A 12,212-nucleotide genomic window follows, 5' to 3' on the forward strand; every position below is an offset into this window, starting at 1 on the left:
GTGGTGGTTCTATATCTAAATTGTCAATGGAATCTAAAAAGGCTAGCTTTGTTATAGATTCTCATAGTGCTGTGCCATTCAAGGGGTTGAAAGGTAAGGTGATTAATTTGTGGTTTCTGGCCATTTTCTTTACACACAGAGATCTTTGTAATTGTTTACTGAGGAATTATATTTTTGGCAAAGTGGTGAGTCTTGACTCATCCTTGCTCATAAAGTGCTAGGCCTTTTCACCTGTTTAAGATTTTTCATTTCTCAATGTTCCAGGTCCATTGGTCTTCTCCCAACTGGAGTGTGTTGCATGCATCAGTTGCAGTATGAGTGTATATTTACAAAAAAACAATGAACTCACAAACAACAACAGTAGTAACAGTGCTGACAGGTTCTGTCTAATTCTTACAAGAATATGCTAATCCTGCTGACAGGATTACGTGAACAAACAGGAATGTATAGCCAAACCTAGTCATATTTTCACAATCTAAGCACTGTACCATTGCAGCTGGAGTTTTAGTTTTTTCCGCATGTCTTTTTCTTGACTTCCTCTTCCCTGTGTCTGACAGGATAATGGAGACTCTGAAGCTTACTGACCCAGAGCTGATCCACATAGATGAATTCAAGAACGAGCAGCTGCTCAGTTTGACCATCAATTTACTGCTGTTCATACGCTCGCAGGTCCCTGTTACCAAGAAACTCTTCCAGAGCTGTGAGCCTCCTGTCCTACCAATCATGCCTCATGGACTTTAGCATGCTATACTAAATATATCTTTGGGGCAGTAATTGACTAATAAATGTAAGAGTAAACATGTCTTCCATATCTTTTTAATGGGATTCAAGTCAGGAGATTTGCTAGGCTGGGCAAGCACCATCACCTTCTTTTTTAGAAACCACTCAAGCTATTTTGGCTGTACATGTTTCTTTTCATATATGTCCTGGTATATTGCTTCATGCCCAAGTGCTGTTTGCAGGGAAGCAGCCCCATAACATGATGCTCCCAAAACCATACTTCACTGTGGGTATGGTGTTCAAGCTTGTAACCTTTCTCCAAACATGATGAGATATATAACTATATATACATACACTGCACCACTATCACTTCTTTTTAAAGCTCCATGTCATATAAAGGTTCTATAGTTAAAGGCTTTTCCTAGAACAATTTAGTGGCCTTCATTTTAAAAAACGTGTCATGTGTCTCCCTCTGTTAGATGCCCAAGAGGTGGTCCTGAACCCTGACTCTGCTCACCCAAAGCTCATCATTTCCCCTGCTGGAGATTCGGCTACATACACAGACACCTGGCAGGAAGTGCCAGAGAATCCCCTCCGCTTTGACACCACGCTGAATGTTATAAGCCGAGAGGGCTTCAAAAAGGGATGCAACTACTGGGAGGTACAGGTCAGTGGTAAAACGTACTGGGAGCTAGGCGTCACCTATCCCAGTATCCCCCGTAAGGGTCGTGAGGAGGACTGCTGGCTGGGCCGCGGGCCTGCATCCTGGTGTGTGGAATACTTCAATGGTGACTACACAGCCTGGCACAATGGGGTCCCCCATGAGCTAATCCACATAACTGGAAAGATCTTCCAGCGCATCGGTGTCTTCTCCAGTTCTTACAGCGGCCTAGTGTGTTTCCTCGGGGCAGACACCATGACCCCGCTCTATAGTTTTTGTGCAGGCACGTTCACAGATGCACTTCACCAGGCTGTCTGTCCTGGCCATGACAACCAGGGCACTAACTGGAAACCACTGCTGATTTGCGATGCCTCTAGATCTGCTCCCATTCTATGATGGAAAAAGCAAAGGAGGAAAGGGGAAGTGCAGGACTTTGGTACTGAACAGTCCGAACTGATAAAAGTACTGCTCTTTGGAGGTATATGTGAATGATGTGCGAAATGTTGATAAAAGAATGACAGAACACATCAAGGTGTATTTTGGTTTTAATACAACTAAATAAGTTTACAAAGGCATTCTTTCCATGTGAAGTCATTTAAACAAAATTCAGCCCCAAATTCCAAAAGGGGCCAAAGGTATGACAGTAATCAAATGTTTTTACCATATTCACTTTTTTAAAATGAGGGCATATCTTCATACCCACATTCATTTTTTTTTTCTAAATCATTTCATATATTCCTGAGGACAATTTCATTGAACACTATAAAGCATTTAAAATGATTTACTTTTTAAAAATAAGCTTTTTCCCTTAAATTCCATTCTAATACAAGTGGAGCAAATACTCCCTTTGGTACAGTTTGGGCACTACACTACCACTATGAGGAAATCTTTATGTATATAAGAGAAAGCTGGGTTAACCGACAGGTTTATCTGTTCCACCAGCAGAATAGTGATCACTATACTGTCCCATCAGAATCTAATTATATCACTGTAATCAGTACTGCAGACTGACCTTGTAATCCAGAAGAAAAGTGAATGAGTGACTAAAGAAGATGAAACATAAAAACATTTTAAAAAAAGAGAGAAGAAATAAAAAAATCTAATCAGCCATTCTACAGATGTCAGATGACCAAAGCCTGGCTACAATAATGCTTTCTTCTTGTAGCAAACAGCAAATCCAGCTGGCTGGGACAGTTGTGTGCTGAAATGGATAAACTTGTCACCAGTAATACAGTAGCTGCCTCTGTAGATTATGAAATAGATTCAAGACAGAACATCAAGTAAATATCAAATGACAACTTTCAAGCCAGTAATGTGCTTTTAAAGGGTACTTCTGATACACAAATTAGATGGTTCCTTTGTTTAAATCGGATAGATTTGTGTTTAACTCATAACCGCCAACTGAAGAAATGCAAGATAGACTGACAGTTATTAAAAACAATAGTTTTAAGATATTTAAATACTTTACCCTCAACTATGTCACTTCAAACTCATTCATGCCCTTTCATTGTCCAACTCTTTTGAACCCTGGACTGGCAAGACCACCTCAACCGAGATAAAAATCAAACAAATGGCCACTTGTGCTTTAGGTTTACAGCTTAGGGCACACTTTCTTAAACTTTGGCAGATAAAAACCAATGTCTTTCACAATACTTATTAATCTTTTGTGACATGAAATGTGAAAGAAACTACGATTTCTTGGCCAAAACAATCACAAAACTACCAACTGGATTCAAGCCAGAACAAAACACTGATAAAAATTCATAGACTGCACCAGTCAAAGTTGGAAAGACGAGCAATAAAAACTAGTGATGTTTCACTGCCGACTTCAGCAACTCCGACTTTGTAAATGAAGATGCATTTTCAAGCCCTCGTTTTGCTGGCACTGTAGCTAATGAAGAAGCTATTTTCTCATATAAACAACTTGTGTACAGACACTATATACTTCAATCATACTAATCTGAGAGCAGGGCAATCGGTTCTTGTTATCTGTAATAGGGGTAGATGTGGTGAGGTTCAGTCTTTCAAAAGCAGTAAAGACAGATATTGACAAACTATTAAAACTACAGCTCTCGCCAATACTGGCTTTTGACACCTGATTCACTGTATGTTGCACCTCTTGTAATTTCTGCAAGTTCTTAACTCCTCCTTAAACCCATTAGTGCCTTTTGGCCATAGATACAATAGTCACATTATTCAAATTTGTAATATATAGCTGGTATTAAAGAGGGCCAAAGCCGAAATAGGATTTTTTTTAAAATATGAGCATCTACAAGCTCCATTGTCTCGCAGAAAATGGCAGCAAACCTTTCAAGTTGGTAAAATAACATGGATATTTCACACCGCCAGTAGACAAAGAACAGTGTTCCATGGAATAACTCGAAGAGGCAACGTATCACTACCAACATGTGAACGTCCAGTGCCACTAAAGAAGCACTTTTCTGAAGAATCTACTAAGTGCCCAGCTTAACAGGAAAGAAATTGCTTTCACACACAAACAACACCAGTTCCAGCTCGGTCTGGATCATCCCTGAATATTGAGACCGCTCGGTCACATCAGTCAGTCAGTCAGTTAGTCAGTCAGTCTAATGAGTTTTTACTGCCTGATGTAATTTGTGCTGATATAACATAAATGCAAAAGCATAGGCAGCAAGTGGCATTTTCTTCTTATCAGTTGTGGTCAAAAGCAAGAAATGATAAAAATGTGCAAATGTGTGTACCGCGTACAAAGTCCTGAATGTACAAAAGCTGTAAAGATGGTCTGAGGTGGTCGTAAAGTCATTAGTTGAAATAAAGCTCTTTGGTCAGCATGGAGACCACACAGGGGATCTGCTTCTTTTCACTGAAGCGTGGATCTTCAGACCAGGACTCAAAACAGGTTGCTACCATGTAATTAACCCTTGTGAGGATCTGCATGATTTCCAGCTGCTTGCCATACTCATTGAGGACGTTACAAAGAGCTTGGACGAACCAAGAACCCCGGCCTGGATTCCTCCATGAGTAGTAACCTTAAAGCAAAAAAACAAAAACAAAAAACACTGTGTTAGAGAACATGTGATACACATATCTTATATGAAATGAAAAAAACCTAACATCTCATCAGTGATACTCAGAGACTGACAAATTGCATTATTAAGTGAAGAGTAAATTGCAATGCAAAAAGTAGATTTTTTTGTCTCTGTATTTTCATTATCATTCATCATCATTTAACTGTAGGCAATATCAAGCCTGTACCTTTGGGTTCTGCCTAACGCCATAATGTAGAAGAGGAGAGAAAATCACAAATTACCTGGTACAGTGGAGTAAGCAAACAAGAAATCTGCCTCTACTGGGATCTTGTGCCTAGGATTAGCATCTGTTTCTATGGTGTCATTGGGTGGTCCTGAGTCAGTCTGTATGCCATCATCAAATTCTGAACCTCGACAAGCCTGTGAGAATAACACATTAATATCCTCCACAAGTGGACAAGAAAGAATTTGCTACGTAAGTGAATATACTGTGTAAACATTTATACAGTCCACAAATATGGAGTGGACAAGAATGAATGAATCAATCAACTAGGTAAGTAAATGTACTTATAAAGTACAAGTGAAGTACCAGTGAACAATATTTTATGTTGGTATTCCTCTCTGCCAACCCCCCCCCCCCCCTCTCTTCTAGCTGTTTAGCTCCTCTTACCTGGATGAAGAAGAGCTTGGGTTTGCCCACAAGGCTCTTGCACATGTCTCCTCTGAAGAGTGAGGTCATGCTCTTGATGGGCATGGCCCCATCAGTTCCATAGATCATGCCCTCCTCTCCATGGCTTAGTAAGATGCAGGCAAAGCATGAGCTGTCGCTGTGATCCTCCTCCGAGACTGACAAAAACAACACAAATTAAGGACAAATACCAAATTTAGTGAATTCTTAAATTTGTGATTCACAATCTTGATTTTATATGCAATCATTCTGCAAAGCACACAAATGCTATCAGGGTCTAAATTACATCTTTATGTTTTAATAACATACGCATTCCAATTTTGCCTTTAAAAGTTGTCTGGTAACAAAAAAACTCTTCTATTCTCTTGATGTTATTTCTGAGTTTTATATCAACACAAAAAAGAACCAGCCAAGCAAAAAAGAGCATGATGCAATCTTACAGCATTGTGATGATACAACCTGTGCTCTTCCCTGTGCTAAAACTGTGATAAAGCATTACTGTTACACATTTCCACATAAAACGCTCCAATGCTACTTTGGACTATACAGATTTTATTTATAATTCTGAAATGAAATATATTCAAAATTAAATAGAATAAACAACATAGTTTCCTGTTTGAGTCTGTTTCACTCACCCTCTTTCAACAACCGCTCCATTTTTGCACAGGTCTGGTCATTGTAGATGAAAACATCAAAACCCAAGTTCTTAAAGCACTTAAAGAGCTCTCCTGCATCCCGGTCTGTGCCATTGCGTACATTCATCCCTTAAACATACATATAGAAATAGGTATTACTATCATCTTAATTTGCCAACACACTCTCATTTCTTGGCTTGGCTGTACTGTTCAAGCAAAAATGTAAAAAGAAAAATCTGTAAAAAGGCTTTTCATGCCTGCACATCTCACTTGCAAAGAATATTCTTTAAAGAACCATCCATTCTGTGGCATCACTCCAATATCTCTAAAGTTACCAGTTATGTCTTTTTCATTTGCTGTTGAATAACAGTGATTTTATTAAAGCTGAATTAACAAACAGGTCAACACAAGATAAAAGGAACTTCACTTTAAAGAAGGCGTACCTGTCTTTTCATCAAAGTTCTTGTTGTTGATGATGATGCACTTGCCCACTCGCCGGTGGCTCATCTTATACTGGAATGCTGGTGAAACAATCCTATAATGGCCTTCAGAAGAATGGTCCTTTTCCCGCAATTTGCCATCCTTATTCTTCTTACTAGGAATCAGAAAACAACAAGACAATCCCTTTTTACTATACCTTATAAAAGTCTATGGATATATTAACATTTAAAAAGAGCACAGCTGATACGTGAGTCCTAAAATATTCACCTGACCTCAAAACACCATCAGTATTATAACTAAGAAAAGTACTACAAAACATTGCCTTAATGTCACTACAGACAAAATTTCCCTTCCCATGCTTTTATCATAGAATTTGTTGGCCTTAAAAAAACATTGAAGTTTCCAAAGTAATTAACAGTGATCTCTCAGTGGTAAAATGGGGAAACAAGCCAAAGTCAGTAGCATTTAGCTCAATAAAAAATATTCTGAAATCGTTCTTTGACAGCACAAGATGCATTCCCATCATTTAATTAAACAACAACAACAACAACAATTAGTGGAACTAAAGGACTAAATAAAGATCAAACAAAGAAAAAAAGAACATAATGAGTATGAATACGAAAGCAATGTCATAGCCGTTTATGGAGTTGTATCCAGTGGTCTTTTCCCACATCGAAGATTAAAGTCTAACTATTCAAACATTATGGTAGTGTAATAACCTAAAATACATTTCCAAAAAAAGAGTATTTTTCACATGCCTGAGGGAAAATTCTCACAGACTTCTCATATCTCCATTGCCATATTTTCAAAGGATCCATCCAGATTGGTAGGCCACAGCAGCCATTGGCCACACAATATGTGCAAGTATTCCAGAAGAACCTAGTCAACACGTTACCCAACGGACAACAATAGGCTCCTGCTCTCTCTCTCTTGCACACACACAACACACACACACATGTGGCCCCATACACTAGGACGAATCAGTGCTTCATAGAAATCCCATGTGATCTGGTACAGCAGCTTGCCAAAGTCACCCACCCCTCCAAAATCCCCTGGCATGACTAGCTGGTCCTCGGCTGGGATAAGGGCTATCCTACCTGGGTTCTTCATTTAGTGCTACGCCACTCTGCATTGAAACGTGTTGCTCCTCTCTTTGGCTCTGCTTGTTTTGTCCAAACTTCACCTCTTTGGGTAGATTTTTTTTTCCTTGGCGTGTGGTGAGGTGTGCGCTAGGATCCTCACATGCTCTATACTCTATAAAGAGTGGAGTGATGGCTGTGCTGGACAGGGGCGGTGCACCCTACCTGAGTCAGCAGCCACGCCACCCCCCAGAGCTTTCTAAAGGCCTATTCAACTGCACTGCTGAGGCCATTCAGGACACCACTGACCCTCTGCTGACTGCCACACTAGCCTGCTCAGACCTACAGGCTAGCTCATCCATGCAGAGCCATATAAGTTAATACTAAAAAGTATACCTATTCACAGTAAGTCTAACAATGATTTCCTCCAAGGTGTGCCCTTGTTCATGAACTTGGGATAAGTTTTCCCTTTTCATGACCAAAATTCTGAGGATGAGCTGGAATAGATTTTACTGCTTTCTTGATCAAAATGAGTGATGCCAGGATGAAGCTTTATCAGTCTAGAACACAAAAGTTTAATTATGAAGGGCTTGAAACATCTGAACTTCACTCAAGTGTCGCAGTCCACAAAGCATGGCAAATCCATTCCTCAATCCTAGAACCTGACAGTTTGCAGTGCTTTAAATGTAATTAATAAATAAAAAGTCAGAAGATGTAATCGGCTTCAGAATTTAAGTGGTTAACAACAACAACAAAAAAATAAAATAAAAATATAAACTTGTCTTGTTAGCATGTTCTTTTTAAATATAGTAATGTTGGCAATTCTACTATGCAGGATATGCTGACCTGTAATAATTACAATCACTCTGGTGCCACCTGCTGGAGAAAACAGACCCACATTCTTGCAACCATTCCTGTAACAGTCTTGATTATCTACACATCTGTTCTCTGTCTTGTTCTCATTTTTCTTTATACACTCCATAATAACCAGACGATCATATAACCAACCATCTCTAAGAGTAAAAAGGAGTTATAAACAGAGAATCACTGATAACTGACCTTCCAAAAAGAAGAAATCTTGCTTTACGATCAGGTTTTGCATCTGTCGTGTCCCCTTCCCCACCGTCCTCATACATTTCAGTTTCAGCAGGCAATGTCTCTTCCTCCATCCTGAAGTTACTGCTGTAAAATCGAATCAAATCAAATCAAACCAAATCAAATTCATTTGTATAGCACTTTTTACAACGGATGTTGTCACAAAGCAGCTTCACAGAATTCCAGAAAAAAAAAACACAGACCGTTAATGCTTCACATAAAAAATACAATTCCACTCAAAAGCTTAGTGCTGAATAAAGACTGAAATTGGGGGGTTGTTGTTTGCTGTTCAAATGTATGAAATCCAAACGTATCAAAGTTTTCTTTTTAGTAATTGCATATATACATAACGCATGTATGGTCTGGAACAAAAAAGAAGTAAATTCTTTTCTTGTAATTCTGTAATACATGTTCTTACTGAACATGCAACTATAAGAAATAATGAAAAAGCTTGTTATTGTGGTCCATGTTATGCAAAATGTGCCTGTTTTTGGCAATAACAAAAAATTGAAAATTGGTAAAATGGGATAAAATATACTTGGGTGGCTGTCAGTATACTTTGGCAGGGTATTCCCAAGTATTCCCACACAACAGTGTTGATGGAGTGCCTGGAATAGCAGAGCACCTAAATGCATCTGTGTAACTGTTCCTGTTGAGAACTACTACTGTAAAGGTAAATGGATACACATGAACTACAGTGTATACTCTAACGCTTATTTCTGGATAACACTGTAGTAGACCAGAGGTGTACAGATCTGTTCATAGAGGGATGGACTCCTGCACAGCCTGCCCCTCTAAAAAACGCTCCATAGCCATACTAACGCTAACTGAGTTTCTACAGCATGAAATGTATCAATAAAAATCCTAAATTAAGACAATTAGGCTATTATAGTTTACTATAGGATGCTACACAAGTGTTATAGATTTCAATGCAGTATTATGTGGAGATTTAATATTATTATTATTATTATCATCAGTAGTAGTAGCAGTGGTAGTAATATACAGTGCCATGTTAAAGCCAATGTTATAGTTTCTTATAGCATTATTATAGATTTTTTGTCCCTACTACACCAGACCATGATGAGCTCAACCAGTCAGAGAAAAGAAATCGTCAAAAAGTGCTGGAACCTCTGTAGTTCACGAACATCGCACACTTTCGCTTGTGAATGGTTCTCCCGGAACCTCAGCTCTTTATTTTTCTGTGATTCAAAAACAGAAGCAATATTCTCTGACCACCTTCAATGTAATGTAGATTACGGCGTCTGCGGGACGGTTAACCATTTCCTCCTTTCATTTCAGCCGTAACCGTCAAGTAACTATTCAAGTTCACAGTCCAGCCTCGTAAACGAGACCTCATACTGTCACAGCTGAAAATGTTTGTTTCGTTAAACAGCCTCGTCTCGATTTGAGAGCGCAGGTACTGAACCAGAGCTGATATTAAACTGCGTTAAGACAAAACTGAACGGTGACAGGAAGTGTCTGTAGGTCAGCTCGCTATGTTAGCTCAGTCTTGTAGTCTTGCTAACAGCACAACAGTGAAGTACCTAACAGCTGGCTAACAACCGCCAAGACGCTGAGCAGGAATGAGGGCTACGCCCAGTAAACATCAGCAAAGAAAAGGAACGTAAAAAACCAAATAACTTACTTCTCTGCCAGGGCACTCCGTGAAGTCGTTAGCTGTCTACTGCCTACGTTAATTCTGGACACTGAAATGTTAACCCAGCGCTGTATGAGGAGAAAGAAAGTGAAAGTCGAAACGAAGGATGAGTAAAACTTTCTTGCTAACCTACGAAGCGTTAGCCGCCAATCGTCGAGTACAGTAGCAACTTTACTGCACCCCCCCATGACTTAGCGTGACATTTAAAGAGACAGGGAACGTCTTAAGAGTTGTGGAGAAGATTATACAGAGAGGTGACCTGACACTGACCGAAATGTGTCTTCATTTTAGTCTTCATGAATTTCTATACTTACACATCCCTTTACAAAATCTAGTGTAGCATTATAAGATTTCTGCAGTTCTGTATTACTACTTAGCACTTCTATATTAATCTATGGTATTTTCCTGTAGGACCATCTTATACAGGAAAATACCACATATATATATATATATATATATATATATATATATATATATATATATATATGTGTGTGTGTGTGTGTGTGTGTGTGTGTGTGTGTGTGTGTGTGTGTGTGTGTGTGTGTGTGTCTGTGTGTGTGTGTGTGTGTGCGCGCGAATGTACTGTATATTCTGATCAGAATCCTTTAGAAATTCCTGTTGTATATCTGTAGGTCTTTAAGTCAGGAAGGTCATAATGAAAGACTACAATGTTTTAATAGAACCAGTGCGTAACTCCCTCAAGTAGGCAGAGGCTCAGTTTCACCCATTTATTTTCAGCCTGGTAATTTTAATCAAAAGTATTAGCTACAAATGTGAAGACTATTAAACCGCATCATGTGCCATAGTACAAACCTATGCAACTATGAAAATAAGTGTATACAGTGGGGAAGCATACTATGTCCACTTTTTCAAAATGAATGCATTATTAAAGGACATAGGTAAGTGGTATTCACCTATGTGCACTGAAAAAAAGACATGTAGTTTATAGTCATTAACGTTTAGTGAAGAGCAGCAGCACCAGTACTGCTTTTTGCAATTGGTCACACCTCTTACTTATTTTAGACAAAGAGTATATCAAAAAGAGATTAGCTCCAAGTAAATGCCTTTTCCTATGCTGAGATGTACTAAGATGTTCCACTTCAGTTCTAGAAGTTACTCAGTACGTGTTTTTGTTCCCCATATTAAATGATTGAGATGTAAATAAAGTAATTTAGAGTGGTTTAATGTGAAATGTGCTATTCTAGAGAAATGTACCTGGTCAGACTTCAGACTTAGACCAGAAGTCTAAGCATTTCATTGACTCTAAAATCTTTGTCACAGGTAGTCAATACACAAAATGGATATGAATACATTGTCTGATGCCTAAGGCATTATTTATGATGCATTTAGGAAAATAAAATACACACACACACACACACACACACACACACACATTCGTCTTGCTATACATATGAGTACGTCCATAGGTTTCTATTGATTTTTGTGTTACTGTGGCTAAATAATACTAAACCTAAACCTAACCCTAACCTTAACCTCAGTATACAAAATGCATTTTTCTGGTTTTTAGTTTTCAAATATTTGGTGAAAAAATTCATAAAGTTCTATCATAGTAAGGACATGGGGTCCTCACACATATAGCAATACAGGAACACACACCCAAACACACATACACATTTTCTAAGCCACTTATTCTTCTGGGTCACAGTTTAGCTCGAGCCTATCCCATCATCTGGAAGAAGGCAGGAAACACTCTGGACTGATCACCATATTGCAGGGTGAAAAGAAAACAGTTTTTAAAAATATTTTAAAAATACATTTGAGGTGGAATGGTACTCATGTGATGTTGTAAAGCAAAATAGTGACCAATAATAACCTCAGAAAACACATGTAGTTTTACTTCTTGCTTTGGATACTATATAAAATGGCCATATTTGTGCTGTAGACTTTACAACACCTGGTTCCTATCACCATCTGATAAGAAAAGAAAAAACCTGAGCCTCTGAGTTTCTCTACAGTGAACTGTTTCACTTCAGGCCACTCTGAATGACTTTACAATGACTGAATTATTTAGAACTTCTGAAAAACTGTTGGAATTCCCTTTTAAGTAGTTTTTGGTTTTTGTAGAGGTAGTCACCATTAGTCATTTAGCCCTTACAAAACGTCTCAAGATAAAAGCCTATTAAGGCTCTTCGGCCATGTTATGATGTCATGTAGGCCAGCCAATATTTTGGACCCCATGAAAACTTCAACCATGACAAAGCATGGTC

The 12,212-nt window shown here is 38.7% G+C and overlaps 2 protein-coding genes across 5 annotated transcripts in view; one reads left to right on the forward strand and one right to left on the reverse strand.

The window, feature by feature from the left end:
- si:ch211-28p3.4 (probable E3 ubiquitin-protein ligase TRIML1) overlaps positions 1–1,956 on the forward strand; it is a 26,160-nt gene extending 24,204 nt beyond the window's left edge. For all 3 annotated transcript variants that reach the window (XM_037544362.1, XM_017696024.2, XM_037544361.1), the window contains 2 exons: positions 558–700; positions 1,200–1,956. In XM_037544362.1, the coding sequence (XP_037400259.1) occupies positions 558–700; positions 1,200–1,777 (721 nt within the window). In that variant the 3' untranslated portion in view covers positions 1,778–1,956. The remainder of the gene's footprint in view (positions 1–557; positions 701–1,199) is intronic.
- casp7 (caspase 7, apoptosis-related cysteine peptidase) lies at positions 1,909–10,154 on the reverse strand. 2 transcript variants are annotated; one of them, XM_037544364.1, is made up of 7 exons: positions 9,973–10,154; positions 8,292–8,411; positions 6,156–6,307; positions 5,713–5,841; positions 5,060–5,235; positions 4,671–4,809; positions 1,909–4,389 (listed from the first exon to the last, which is right to left on the reverse strand). In XM_037544364.1, exons 2-7 carry the CDS (start codon positions 8,399–8,401, stop codon positions 4,163–4,165), a joined length of 933 nt encoding a protein of 310 aa, XP_037400261.1. In that variant the 5' UTR covers positions 8,402–8,411; positions 9,973–10,154; the 3' UTR covers positions 1,909–4,162. The 2 variants fall into 2 exon arrangements, with proteins under 2 accessions (XP_037400261.1, XP_017551511.2); XM_017696022.2 differs by having other exon boundaries at positions 8,292–8,414; positions 9,973–10,153.
- Between the last annotated feature and the right edge of the window lie 2,058 nt (positions 10,155–12,212).

Source organism: Pygocentrus nattereri, chromosome 13 (assembly GCF_015220715.1).
Source record: "Pygocentrus nattereri isolate fPygNat1 chromosome 13, fPygNat1.pri, whole genome shotgun sequence".
Lineage (NCBI taxonomy): Eukaryota > Metazoa > Chordata > Actinopteri > Characiformes > Serrasalmidae > Pygocentrus > Pygocentrus nattereri.

Bases quoted from the DNA above. Each gene is read 5' to 3' on its own strand.
- casp7 (XM_037544364.1), bottom strand. From the start codon at position 8,401: ATGGAGGAAGAGACATTGCCTGCTGAAACTGAAATGTATGAGGACGGT. The intron at 5,236-5,712 runs GTGAGTGAAACA...TGTTTTTGTCAG, and splicing joins GGAGCGGTTGTTGAAAGAGG to TCTCGGAGGAGGATCACAGC. The intron at 4,390-4,670 runs GTAATTTGTGAT...TTTTGCTTTAAG, and splicing joins TGCTTACTCCACTGTACCAG to GTTACTACTCATGGAGGAAT.